Here is a 14,415-nt window from a genome sequence, read left to right as displayed (position 1 = left end):
TTTTCACTTTTTTCATTTTAACTGAACTGTACACTTGAAAAATTTTAAAAACCTCACACTAGAGAAAATATCCATACCAAAAATCTTAGGAGAAAGAAAAATATTACAGAATATATATAAAATGCATCTCCCTAGAGAAATTAAAAAAGATTTTGCTTCTATCAAATGTGAATCGTACACTTAAGTATTTGTACTGTGTATTAAATGAGAAGAAAACTTGCATTTGTGCTCAGCTTTTTGAGGCAAGCCAACTGACTCAAAGTCCCTAATGAACAATTAGGTTGTGAGCAGAGCATATAGATCTCAAAACTAAATGTGTAACATTCTGATTTAAAAAAAAATTTTTTAAGCCTCATGACATAATTTGGAGAATGAATCCAACTTGGAATTTAAACACCCCCACCAACATATTTTAAAGAGCTAGGCTATTTTGGAAACAGGAACAAGGCACGTATCCCCTCCAGGAACAGGAAGCTCCTCACCCAAAAGTTCCTATAACACAACTATTAGCAGGCCTGAATTCTCCTGGGCTTAGTTAGCATTTGCTCTAAGTTAACTTTTAAATTGCCAATATCCCAAGTGGGACAATGTTTTCCATTGTTTTTAGTCACTAATTTCTGATATGGATCCACCATGAAGTAAGGAGCAGAATGCAGAATAGCAGAAACAGATGGATAGGTTCAGTGGTGGAACATTTTGGGGCTGGGGCTCATAGCTTAGGAACAGAAGGGAGTACTGATTGCTCAGCTTCCATGGCTACTTCAAAGTATCCTGAATTGCCTTAACAGTAATTAACACAGTCTCATACAGATTTATAGCTAAGTATATATGTGGCTGTTTTCCTGGAGTTTAAGTACCTTGAGAATAGTCACTGCCCTGGGTACTTACATCATTTTCTGGCTTTTTTTTTTTCCCCTTTTTAGTCCCATGTACTTTTGGAAACAATCCATTTTCCTCAAGCGAGGAAGGGGGGAAAAAAGAGGTCGGAGACTTGGAGGTTGATGTAGACAAGGGAGAGAGGGGATGTGCACTCCTGTGGGGGGAGAAGGAGTAATGGACAAGCACGAGGGGCCTAAAGACAAGGCTGTACTGCAGAGAGGCTCTTGGCCAAATGTCTGCATCAGTGTCTGAAACATGCATGTCATAAATACCGTTCTTTCTGTGGTTTGGAAGACATGTGGGTTATGTGCTGGCATACCTATTTCCTTAATTTCTCGATAGGAGTTCAATTGAAAACATCACAAGACTGACTTAGCTGAGGGAAGGATAAGTGGTTTTTCCTAAACCTTAAGAAGGCTTCAGGGCATCCAGTGTGCCTTTGATGGGCTGTTTGGGGGATGAATCCAAAATCCAGAGAGATGGAACAGGTAGAGACAAAAAGAAAGTGAGAAAGGAAAAGGCCCTTGGAGCCACATAGAAGTCACGTTCTGTCCTGGATTATCACCATTGACAATGACAGACCAGAAGCCTTATAAATACATGTTGATTATATTTGTTACGTATCAAAAAGTTTCCACCTAAAAATAATCTTTCTTAGCATCCTATGGAGACCAAATTTCAGTAACAGAGAAAAACCCAGGATGAAGAATTCCAGCCCTGCACCTCCTGCATCACGTGGTGCCCTGGCACTGAAAGGCCTTTACAGATGACACACGAGAAGGGGAGAGGGTGTCAGGGAGTGGGGAATACAATATCCTTTTCCTCAAATATCAATTTTGTATATCCCCTTGGGACTCTCTTTCCTTGAGTTAGAAAACAAGCTGCTCCAAATATTACCTGTGGGAACCACTCAGAGTCTCCCAGGGCTCTTAGGAAGGTCACTTCTGAGTCAGTAGGGATGGCACTTGGAACACAAGCCCTCATCAGCTTTTTGAAACTGGCTTTCACTTGTCGGATGTCATGATACTCAACAGGAACAAACTCACAATTTAAAGCAAATTCTAACTTGAAGTTCTGTGGATGAAGATGCAGAGAATTAAGCAGATGAAGTGTAACAGGTAAAAGAACAATGTTCTCAACAGGGAAATACTTAATAATATATAGTCAGTTGAGGCCAAGGAGCTGCAGGGGCTGCAATGGGTCAAGAAGGTCAATCTTATGTGGCTAATGCGTCAGTATTGCTGGAAAGAGATATTCAGTAAGATGTAGTGGTTTGACTTGACTTCTCACTCTGAAACTTGAAGAGGCTACTTGTAGACTGGAATTTATTTGCTGGAGCTTATAGCACCAAATAGAAGTCACTTAAAAAACCATGAGGACTTCCCTGGTGGCTCAGACGGTAAAGTGTCTGCCTACAATGTGGGAGACCCGGGTTTGATCCCTGGGTCAGGAAGATCCTCTGGAGAAGGAAATGGCAACCCACTCCAGTACTCTTGCCTGGAAAATCCCATGGACAGGGAGGCGTGACAAGCTACAGTCCACGGGGTCGCAAAGAGTCGAACACAACTGAGTGACTTTCACTTTCTTATAAGGCCATGAACCTGGAAGTCTAAAGAGGAACCAATGATGCATGACTAATCCCAAACTGTAAACTAAATCTCCCTAAGATGTGCATTACAATTAAAAGGTAATATGCTATTGAGGCTCCAAAGCTCTACAACTTAAAGTTTATAGACATACACATTTGTTTCTTATTATGCAAGTACAACACAGCCACTGTGAAAACGAAAAAAACAGAGATAAACATGGAGAAGGAAATAGAACTCACTGTCTCACTGTCCTAAGACTACTAATATTGTAGTTATTCTTTTAAAGCCAATAATAAAAAAAATGATATACAGTAAAACATGAGAGGCTTTGTTGATTTCTAACTTTTGGACAATTTTTCCCACTCAATATGACATATATTTCAATCTATATTTATTTGAGTACTTTTACTCAAACAAAAATTCATATGGAATTTTTGTACTTTTAATCCACATGGAGTTTTTCCAGGTGAGTTTTCAATATTAACTAAAGAACGCTAAATTGATGGCTCACTGTAATAGTTTATTCTGATAATCTAGTTGCCTACTTCTGAAGATTTAAAAGTTCTCCAGCTTCTTATGGCAAAGAATGAATGAATTTTCTCATGTTCTTTTCACTTTCTTCATATCCTGCCCAAATTACTCGAAACTGGATCATCTGTTTCCTGAAGACTGACTATACAATAACGTGAATGTGATTAGCACCACTAAAGTGTGTATGTATGTTAAGACAGTAAGTTTTATGTTATTTGTACTTTATCACAACTAAGCAAAATTGCTGCCAAAGATTACATATAGGGTCCATTTCATGTTTTATACTGGTTAGAGTGTTTTTAAAAGGCCTATAAAAGTTTCCAAATAAAAAGCAAAAATTCCCAAGTTTTTTTTTTTCCTTTAAAGAGCATTTCCAACATATATTAAGAAAAAAAGTTTCTTTGTCTTAGTAATTCCATGTTTAGGGAGCTACCCTAAAGAAATAATCTAAAATGTAGGAAAAATCCTCTAGTGGATTGTATTGTATCTCAATAAAAAAAAAAAATAAAAAAGCTGTATGCTACTGTGATTTTACATATAGATGATAAAGAAAAACAGAAAGGAACTCTTGTTCTCATACTGCTAGATTCTTTATCTCAAGTCATAACATGTTTCGATGTTGTATAATATAATAGACTTCATAATTATTTCAATCATTGGATAATTTTCCAAATTGTTGGATATTTTGGATTTATCATCTATGTGTAAAAATTTCAGTCACATTGTCAAGTTTTTTTAACCTTTTTGCTTTACTTTAAAAGTTATATACAATTCAAAACATTTATTATAATCCAGATATATTTACCAAGATATTTGAACATTTATATTCCTGAGTAAGTTCCCTGTGCTGTATGGCAGGTCTTTTTTTGTTATCTATTTTTTAAACTTTTTATTGAAGTATACTAAATTGATTTACAATGGTGTGTTATATAAAGTACAAAAAAACAACTTCTAATACATAAAAAATAGTTTATTTTTCAGGACAACTAGATTCTTTTCTATTTCCCATCTACACTTGAGGTAGGTATACTTACCTTAAGAGGCTTCCCTGGTGGCTCAGACCAGGGAAGATTAAATAATTAAATAATCTGCCTGCGATGCAGGAGACCCAGGTTTGATCCTTGGAGAAGGAAAGGAATGGCAACCCACTCCAGTATTCTTACTTGAAGAATTCCAACGAGAGAGGAGCCTGGCGGGCTATAGTCCATGGGGTCACAAAGAGTTGGACATGACTGACAGAATAACACTTTCATACTTACCTTATAAAAGCAGGAGTTATCAACCATAGTGTTGAGACACACTGTTAGATTATAAGGAATTTGTCACCAAGATATTAAAAGTATATGAATTAAAAATGGTAAATAAAGCCAATTCCAGATTATTTAGAGTAAGTCACTCTCACTTATTGGTTTCCTGTGTTTGCTTTTGCTGGGAGAAGAAGGTGTGGAGCTGTAACCAGGCAGCACTGTGCTGCCTAGACTGAGGCACACATCAAACGCATGCACCCAGTCTACAGACGGAGTTCAATAAAAACACGTGAATGGAACACACGAAAATGCTCATAACTAATGTGCCATAAATTATGTTTGGGATTATGGAATTATGCTTTTTAAATATAATATTGTATTGATGAAAGAGAGAAGGGAGGGAAGAAAGGAAGGGTCTATTTGGCCAGTCTTTCTTACTTGTATATGCCTGATCACACAGCTTATCTGAAGACTGATGTGCAAAGGGAATGGTAGAGATGTGCATTCAGGAGACAAACTTTGGGGAGTGACTCAGATCATAAATAAATAAGCGGTGTGCTTAAGTGTGAGAAGTCTGTGCTCTGGGAAAGACACTGGTGCCAAAGAGGCTGTGCAGGCCTCCCTGGGCTACTGTTGAAAAGTGTCCCAGTTATTTTCTGGACATAAGATTACCTGCTGTATCAGAAGACACATGTGCATATTTAAAAACTGAGCGTTACCCAGCAGTTTCATTCTACCCTAAAGCCTGGAGACTAAGTGACTACGGCAGTCCAGGCAGCGGGAGAAGTGCCAGCCAGATTGCCACAGAGGAGCTGACTCAGGCTCTGGCGTCCTTTGGACCAAGCCTGAGGGATCCTACTCGCAGCCTCCATTCTTCAGTTCAACTGAAGGTCTGCCTAGATTGTCCAGTGCTCACTGCAGCCCTGGACTAAACTTGAAAGGATTTCTTAATTAACAAGCACTTTTTTATTTCCCACACACCTGTCAGTAATGATGAAATTTATTTTGTAATGTGTGAATTGCAAAACATTAAATCCAGAAGAATTAATGTTGCTTTTGGAGATGGAGACTGTCTTTACAATTTAGAGGACTTGAGCACAGTGAAGCTCTTTAGCATAATAACTGAAAAGTAAGAATAAAGTTGATTAGCAGCTAATTAATATTTTACATTTTCTGACATGTCTTAGAGGACATGTGTCTCTGTATATAGCCTTGAGGAATCTTAAAAAATGTAACCTAAGAAGTACAACCTTGGCCTTCCCTTGCTTCCATATGCAGTGCCATACTCCTCTTTCCACTCTTCTTCCTTCCTATGCTTTATCAATAGGTTTACGAAGAATAGAAACATCTGTTTTGCCATGGGCACAGATTCTGGAAGCTGAACTGACAGAGTGGAAAACCACAGCCTGAATAGACTTCTTTCTTCTTTTTTTAAATGTATACTCCCTAATAGTCTTGATGTTTACGCTGATTTTCAAAATGATTATGTACTACAAGTTCTTTACCCATTAACAATAAAGAATATAATAATAATTAATAAATAAAGAATAATTAACAATAAAGAATATTACTCAGCCACTAAAAGGAACAAAATTGGGTCATTTGTAGTGATGTGGATGAATCCAGCCTCTGTCATACAGTGCGAAGTAAGTCAGAAAGAGTAAAATATTGTATATTAATGCATATATATCCATCTAGAAAATGTTTCTGAAGAACCTGTTTGCAGGACAGGAATAGAGACACAGACATAGAGAATGGGCTTGTGGACACAGAGGGGAAGGAGAAGGAGGATGAATTGAGAGAGGAGGATCGACATATATATACTACCACGTGAAAAACAGCTAGCTAGCGGGAAGCTGTGTGTAATGGGGACATCAGCGTGGTGCTCTATGGTGACCTAGAGGGGCGGAGGGAGGCTCAAGAGGGAAAGAATATGTATATGCTTATATCTGATTCATGGTGTTGTACAGCAGAAACTAACTCAACATTGTAAAGCAATTATCCTCCAATTAAAAATATCCTATGATAAACCATAATGGAAAAGAATATTAAAAAAAGAATATATATATGTATGTGCTGAGCTTAGTGGCTCAGTCATGTTTGACTCTTTATGACCCTGTGGACTGTAGCCTGCCAGGCTCCACTGTCCATAGGGCTTCTCCAGGCAAGAATACTGCAGTGGGTTGCCATGCCCTCCAGGGGATCCTCCCAACCTAGGGATTGAACCTGGGTCTCCTGCATTGCAGGTGGATTCTATATCATCTGAGTCACCAGGGAAGCCCCAAGCAATTATCCTCCAATTTAAAAAAGTATCTTATGATAAACCATAATGGAAAAGAATATTAAAAAAAGAATGTATACATTATGTGTAACCAGATTACTTTGCTGTAAAATAGGAGTTAACAACATTGTAATCAACTATACTTCAATAAAAGAAAAAAAAAATGATTATAAACACTTTTTTCACGGGTAAAATATGCATGTGTGTATATGCATATGTATCTCCTACTTAAGTACAGGCAGACATACATATGTAAACATATTCATGAGCTAATTTTTTTGAGATTATTAACTCTAGGTTAAGAATCCAAGCTGGAAAAAAAAAATTCTAGGAAAATTGGTTTATGAAATGAGTTTTAGAAGCTGCCTTCCTGTATCCATGAAGTTTCTAAGTGAGAAAAAGAAATCTTACCCTTAGCTGTGACTTCTCACCAAATATGTAAAGGGTTGCTTGACGTTTCAAGAGCTGGTTTTGCAGGTAAGTGCTGTTACTGAAGGAGGTCGAGTGATCCTTGCCTGCCAGCCGGGCGCCAACATCAATGAAGGATGTTGGAGAGCTGATCAGGCGAGTGCTAGAGCGAAGACTTGCCCAAACACCTTCACAAAAGTCAAAACAGTTGAGTGAGATAATCTGATGTGAGAATGCCATTGGATAGGGAAAAAGATGCATGCTCTGCGGGTACGGTTTTAGAGGTAATAGCAAATTAATTCATCTAAGTAATCACATTTCATATTGGTCATCTGCATCATATAAGCATTATTCAACACAGCATTTCAAAAATCATTTGGCTCAGAGGAATCTAAGAAATCACCCAAGTCAATTCTATTTTTGCATACTGATGTAAATTCAGTATTTACATACTGAGATCATAAATAGAGTACACTGACTCTAGGAAAAAAAAATGTGGGCAGGAGGCAATAATGATGCCTAGGGAAGAGAACATGGAAGTAAATTCCTCATGGCTTCAAGAAAGAAGTAAGAAACATTCTTCTGCTTTAGTCAGTTCAGTAAGAATTCCACATTAAGAAATAAATCAGAGCTTTACTAAACCCACTAAAATTTGAGGCTGGATTTAGAATTAATATTTGCACATCATGCCAAAATGATGTAATTTTAAGTCAGTAAAGATTATATTTTTATCTTTTTTTCCCCAGTATCCAGGAAAAACAGTGAAAAGTTATAAATTTAGTAATGTGCATTTCACTCTTAGGAGGCTTTATTTAAGAGGGACAGTTTTAAATAAAGGGGCAGATGTCTTCAAGGGAAAGATGAAGCTAAGCTATAGGAAGAATCTCGTAAGTTGACCTTAATTAATTAGAAAAATCAAGCATTTTATATGCAAGTTAGACTATCAAATATTAAATATTTAAACACAAAGGGATATAATATAGCTCGAATTTTACAGAGGTCCTTAGAAATGCCCATAGACTGTGGTGTCAGGCTGGTGATGGAGTCACAGGGGTACACAGCACTGCTACTGCTTCCCTAAAGAGCTTTCTTTAGATTTGGAAAGGCTCTTTGAGAAGCTTTAATCTTTGACAAATATTAAATCAAGCCATGTTTCTAGGTGACCAGAAGTCACCATGATAATGTCACATCTGTTTCTCTCTTTATAAGCATCTATAGGGTCAGAAAGACCAGTTCTCAAGAAAAGGTTTCATAATTTCTGCTTAATATGGATGAACCTATTACAACCTATAAGGTTTCTTAGATACTATGGCAAGTGTTAATTTTTTTGTAAATGAAGTCACAGAGGAAATTCAGAATGTGAATGAGAATAAAGAATACAATTTGACAAACGAATGTGAAAAAAGTCACTTGTAACACATATGCCTTCATATGAAGATGGTTAAAAACAGTGAAACATCATGACAAATAATACAGTACCTTGATTATGGACTCTTCCCTTAGCTGAAGATTTGGGATTGGACTGAGTAAAACATTTATCTCTGTACCCATGCACTGGTAGGTAAGATTAAAGAAGGAAGGAGGAATGAAATGTACATAGCAGCAAACATCAGAGCAAATTGCATAAGAGAAGAACAGGTTAATTTTAAAAATTAAATTAACAATAGGGAAAATGTAAATATAATAAAAGCAGAAGATTTGATTAACAAATAAAAAGCTTATTTGATTAACAAATAAACAGTCACACAAAAAGATGAACTGAGTGTCTGTTAAATGAAATTTCAGCACTTGTTTATAAATATTATAAGCACAATGAAATGGACAGCACAGCAAAGAGTGCCACTAAAAAATTATACCAAATGGAATAAGCTTTGAGAGGTTGTCCCTTGGTGAGAAACAAATTTTTATAATAAAATTAAGGAATTTGGGGAGGGGGTGAATGTTAGGAATACATTGGTCCTGGTACTTAATGAGGCTGACTGATTTGCAAATAAGATTTGCTATATAACACGTTTATTCTTTGAGCAAGGGCATCATATGAGGAATGAAGCTCTACCAACCATTTGGAATAACAAAGGGCATGTTTTCGCAGTAGAGCAGTAAGCATTGCCACACTATCTTCTTTTTTCTCTTTTCACTTGGAAATTCCATTTATTTTCCATAAGCCGATAGTTATGCACAGCAAAAACTTATGATCCTGTGACAATACCCAATGCCACAAAAAATATAGCTTGTGATGGCTGACGTAATGGCTTCTCCTAAAATCCCTACTTGCACCAAAATGACAGGTAGTATCAAAGATAATACTTTTGTAATTTGAGTAATTTTTTTTTCTGACAGAAAGTGCTTTGTGACTGTGGCAAACTTAACCTGGTAATAACAAACACGGTGAGAAGTCAGTCACAGTTACATTCTTTCCTGAGCAAAAGAACTGCTCAAGTCACTTAAGGAAAAGGATTCTGTTCTTATTAAGGATTGAAAACATCAATGGCAGGATAATTAAGCTATCTATTTCAAAACTGCATAAAATATGACATAATTTGATAAAAGTCATCAGACATGATCTTTCATTTCTGCCTCACTCCTTTGGAAACAGGAAACAAAGGGCACTGATGCTTTCAGTAGCCAGAAGAAGTCAGAAAGCTCAGGCTGCAGAGGTGCTGGCTGATGGTACACAGAAAATGCTACTACAAGACAGAACAAAGAGCTGAAAAAGGCACAGGGCTCCCAGAAAGGAGCCTGCCAGTCTCCTTTCTGTCAAGGCTCTGAGCTTTCGTACTGAAATACAGATCAGTAAATGCTTGCTTACAGTGACGCCTGAGTGCTTGGGTCCCTGATTTTGAGATATTGTTCTCTAAATATATCATTTTCTTACGCTAGTCCCTCAGCCTAGAATGACCTCTCCCATTTCTTTGCCTGACAAACTCCTTATTCCTTAAGATCCAGGAACAATGTAAACTCTGAAAACCATTCCTGACTGTCCCTAGAGTCGTAGAGAGTTCTATTTGAACTCTGATCCCATAGCACACTGTGATTATTTGCACATCTTATTTTACTGATTGTGTGTTACAAAGGGCAGAGACCTAATCACATTTAGTCTTTGCTGTTGCTGGCTGTGCCATGCGTCTTGCGGGATCTTAGTTCCCCAATCAGGGATTGAACCTGGGCTCTCAGCAGTGGAAGCACAGAGTCCCAGCCACTGGACTGTCAGGGAATTCCCCACAAATAGTCTTATCTCCATGCCGAGAGCCCGAAATGTAGGTACTGCAAACATTTGCTGATTACTTTCTTTTTGAAAATTGATACATGTGAGCTGTTGTGGTTTTCTACTATATCCTGAACTCAGTTATTTGCCCTGAAAGAATAAAAGGGGTATTAAATTGTAAAATAATGAAGTATTTTCTCAAACAGAGCCTCATTAATGAAAAACTGCCATGTATTTATCGCTGAGCAGACAGTCAGCAATGAGAAAACAGCCTGCACTGCCATGGGGCCAGCGCGGGGCTTAGACAACTGCAGTCCACGTGGCGGTCATGTCACCCCAAGGTGTGACGCTGCTTCACTGCTGGTGAGGCCCACTTATCGTCCTAAGGGATTTTCAGGTGTCAAATACGTGTCCTGAGCATGTTAACACCAACCTGGAGGTGTGTGTTTCCAAACTGCAGAGTCCTCCTTAGTGGTTTGTGAAATGATTTTAGAAGGTCAAACTGTATTTTTAAAGAAGTGAAACAGATTAGAACAGAAAAAAGGTATGTGCGCTGCTTGTGGTATATAGATGAATATTGTTTTGTGAAACTTTCATTATAGTCTATATACATTTTGCATACACATACAAAGGTATATGTATACATACGGTAAGAAATACATTTTATATCCGTAAGTCGTGATCAAAAAAATTTCAAAGTTATTGGTCTAGGCTGAAGGCACATTTCCTTTATCTGCTTGCCTTTTGCCAGTGAGGAGCAACCAGACTTAAGGCAATTTACATTCAAATATAGACTTCCCTCCCATTTCAGTGGAGTATGAAGCAACGATAATGACAATAACTTCAATAATAATAATGGAACTGACATTCACTGAGCTCCTATTAATAATGAGCCAGTTACTAAGTTAAGCGCTTTACATATATTTCATTCTTTCCTTATAACCACTTGAAAGCGAAAATATTAATTATTATCTCCATTTTACAGATGAGGACACTGAAAATGAAGAGGTTTCCTAAGTTGCTTACTATCATACATTAAGTATTAGGACCGCAGTTTGAGTCTGAATGTAACTGAACCGAACTCTTAGTGTCTTGTTGCCTAAGCAACCATGTGGCCCTGGATCTGTCCAGAAGAGTCTGGATAAAGAGGTTGCTTCAGGGAAGAAGTCATCTAGTTCATCCCACCCATGGGAATGAAGTGTTGTTCAGAGTGTGAGTTTCTTGAGCAATGGTATTATTCTCTCTACTCTGTTCAGAACAAAGCAAGGAAAGAAGGAAAAGAGATGCTAGGGTTGGATGTAGGGACAGCGTACTATATTTATCAAAGTAACCTTATGCCTAGCAAAATGCATGACGTATAAGTTACATTCAGGGAATGCTGCACTGAAATGGACTGAACTAATCTTAGTCCCAGTTCTGCTCTTATTTGCTAAGTGATCTTGGCTAGGTCATGTCATCTCTCAAAGTCTCTTGAAACATCTGTCCTGAAGGTTATTTTAAGGATAAAATAACCTTGCTGAGGAACTTAAAGGGCTGTGGAAATGTAAAGGAGGAAAAATTTAAAAATTTTCCTCCATGTGGCTACTTCTCAAATACACCCAGCTATTTGATTTTTATATTTAAGAGGCGGATTTTCTCATGGCATTTTTCTACACAAGATAATTTATCCAAGTTGCAAATATCTGCATTTTGCTCACAGGGCACAAAACCTACTGTCATTTTAAATGAAAAGCAATGTTATCTTCATCGTTTCTTAACTGGTTTCTGCAGTTAAGAAGCAAAAAGGTTGCTTCTCCCGTCTGAAGAACTCTTCAACATGCATGCTCAATGCTAAGTGACCACCCTGACTGCAAAAGGGTGAAGGAGAAGGTGGAGGTCAGTCTAAACCCTCATTCATCAGGGTAGGTCAGAGGCACAGTGGAGAGAGCGTAAGAAGGAAAGCAGGAACTAAGATTCTATGACAATGAAAAGGAATGGAAAAACAGAGAAAATAGAATAGAAAAAAGGAGAAGGTTGGTAGGGAGATTCCAAGATAGGAGGTTCTTTCCACACAGGGTAAATGAGGAACTGCTGGTGAAGTGGTACCTAGCTCTCTGGAAAAATGAAGACTCTATACTTGAGGATGGGAACAAGGAAATGAACTAACGGCAAGGCATGCAAGTGTCTACATGTAGTCATGCCCTGGCCAATCTGAGTGTGAGTCCACCTGCCATGTTCATGTTAACAGGGAATCTTCTGAGATTTCCCAAGCTTGCCCCAGTCCATTCTTGCTGCTCTGTATGAGGAGGGATGATGCTATCAGAAGAGGCAAAGGAAAGCAGCTCGAGGGACACAGAAGTTTAAGGTGTCAGGAAGTGGCCACATTTCATCTTCCAGTTAATCACTGGGACCTTGTGAGATGTGGAGGCTTTGGGAAAGAATTAAGAGATGGACCTGCTTAGGAGCAAAAAATCTTGTCATAAGGAAACACACCAAGTTTACAGTAATTTTTAGGAGAAAATATTTGGGAAGGGGATCATGAATAATAATTATGGCCTCATTATGCATAGAAAGAGTCCCAAACAAATTACATAGAGTTTAACCCTAAGATGTAAATACAGCTTTCCAGGTACATTTGAGAATAGAAAAGAAAGGACACAAGATTAGAATGTAACCGCTAGTGGGGATTCCCTTGCATAAAAAAGCCATGAGTCTGAGGCCAATATAAAAAAAGAAAAGATACTGTAGTTGAAACATATTGGTGAACATCCTTGAGTCTCAGGTACCAACACAGAAACTGAGACAGTTTCATACCTAAAATTTATAATATAGGTCACCTGGCCAAGTGGAGGAATAGATAATGTGTTTGTTGTTGATGAAGTTTCAGATCAGATCAGATCAGAGCAGTTGCTCAGTCGTGTCCGACTCCTTGTGACCCCATGAATCACAGCACGCCAGGCCTCCCTGTCCATCACCAACTCCCGGAGTTCACTCAGACTCACGTCCATCGAGTCAGTGATGCCATCCAGCCATCTCATCCTCTGTCGTCCCCTTCTCCTCTTGCCCCCAATCCCTCCCAGCATCAGAGTCTTTTCCAGTGAGTCAACTCTCCGCATGAGGTGGCCAAAGTACTGGAGTTTCAGCTTTAGCATCATTCCTTCCAAAGAAATCCCAGGGCTGATCTCCTTCAGAATGGACTGGTTGGATCTCCTTGCAGTCCAAGGGACTCTCAAGAGTCTTCTCCAACACCACAGTTCAAAAGCATCAATTCTTCGGCGCTCAGCCTTCTTCACAGTCCAACTCTCACATCCATACATGACCACAGGAAAAACCATAGCCTTGACTAGACGAACCTTTGTTGGCAAAGTAATGTCTCTGCTTTTGAATATGCTACCTAGGTTGGTCATAACTTTCCTTCCAAGGAGTAAGCGTCTTTTAATTTCATGGCTGCAGTCACCATCTGTAGTGATTTTGGAGCCCAGAAAAATGAAGACAGAAATCAAGAGTAGGATGGGGATGGGAGGGTTTCAACTAGATAAACCAAGAAGTTGCATTCTACTAAAAGTTAAGGGAAAAGGTGCTGACATGCCTGCTAATATAAGGTTTCAGATGGCAAATGAAGAAATAACGAGAACTGCAACTTCTAACCAAATCCTGACACCAGTTCCTGGCAACAGAAATACCAGAAACCTTAGGAGAAATACACTGTACTATCTTTTAGTTAAAACTCACCAAGAAAGAAATGAGGAGAAGACTGAAGACTGTATCTTAGACTTTAAAACAACAAGTATTTAAAAGTTCAGGAAAAAGCTACATATAACTGTTATGGGTCAAACTGTGTGCCTCCCACCCCATCAAAATTCTTCTGTTGTCATCCTAACCCCTCAGTTCAGTCGCTCAGTTGTGTCTGACTATTTGTGACCCCATGAATCTCAGCATGCCAGGCCTCCCTGTCCATCACCAACTCCCGGAGTTCACCCAAACTCATGTGCATCGAGTTGGTGATGCCATCCAGCTATCTCATCCTCTGTTGTCCCCTTCTCCTCCTGCCCACAATCCCTCCCAGCTTCAGCGTCTTTTCCAATGAGTCAACTCTTCGCATGAGGTGGCCAAAGTATTGGAGTTTCAGCCTCAGCATCAGTCCTTCCAATGAACACCCAGGACTGATATCCTTTAGGATGGACTGGTTAGATCTCCTTGCAGTCCAAGGGAGACTCTCAAGAGTCTTCTCCAACACCACAGTTCAAAAGCATCGATTCTTCGGCGCTCAGCTTTCTTCACAGTCCAACTCTCACA

The 14,415-nt window shown here is 38.7% G+C and overlaps 1 protein-coding gene across 2 annotated transcripts in view; it reads right to left on the bottom strand.

Moving 5' to 3' along the window:
• SBF2 (SET binding factor 2) overlaps positions 1-14,415 on the bottom strand; it is a 499,115-nt gene that overhangs the window by 35,139 nt on the left and 449,561 nt on the right. For both annotated transcript variants that reach the window (XM_070767584.1, XM_070767585.1), the window contains 2 exons: positions 6,939-7,123; positions 1,777-1,953 (listed from right to left, as the gene is read on the bottom strand). In XM_070767584.1, coding sequence (XP_070623685.1) covers positions 1,777-1,953; positions 6,939-7,123 — 362 coding nt within the window. The remainder of the gene's footprint in view (positions 1-1,776; positions 1,954-6,938; positions 7,124-14,415) is intronic.

The sequence above is a fragment of the Bos indicus genome, chromosome 15 (genome assembly GCF_029378745.1).
Source record: "Bos indicus isolate NIAB-ARS_2022 breed Sahiwal x Tharparkar chromosome 15, NIAB-ARS_B.indTharparkar_mat_pri_1.0, whole genome shotgun sequence".
NCBI classification, from domain to species: domain Eukaryota; kingdom Metazoa; phylum Chordata; class Mammalia; order Artiodactyla; family Bovidae; genus Bos; species Bos indicus.
This window is presented reverse-complemented; position numbering and strand designations above follow the sequence as displayed.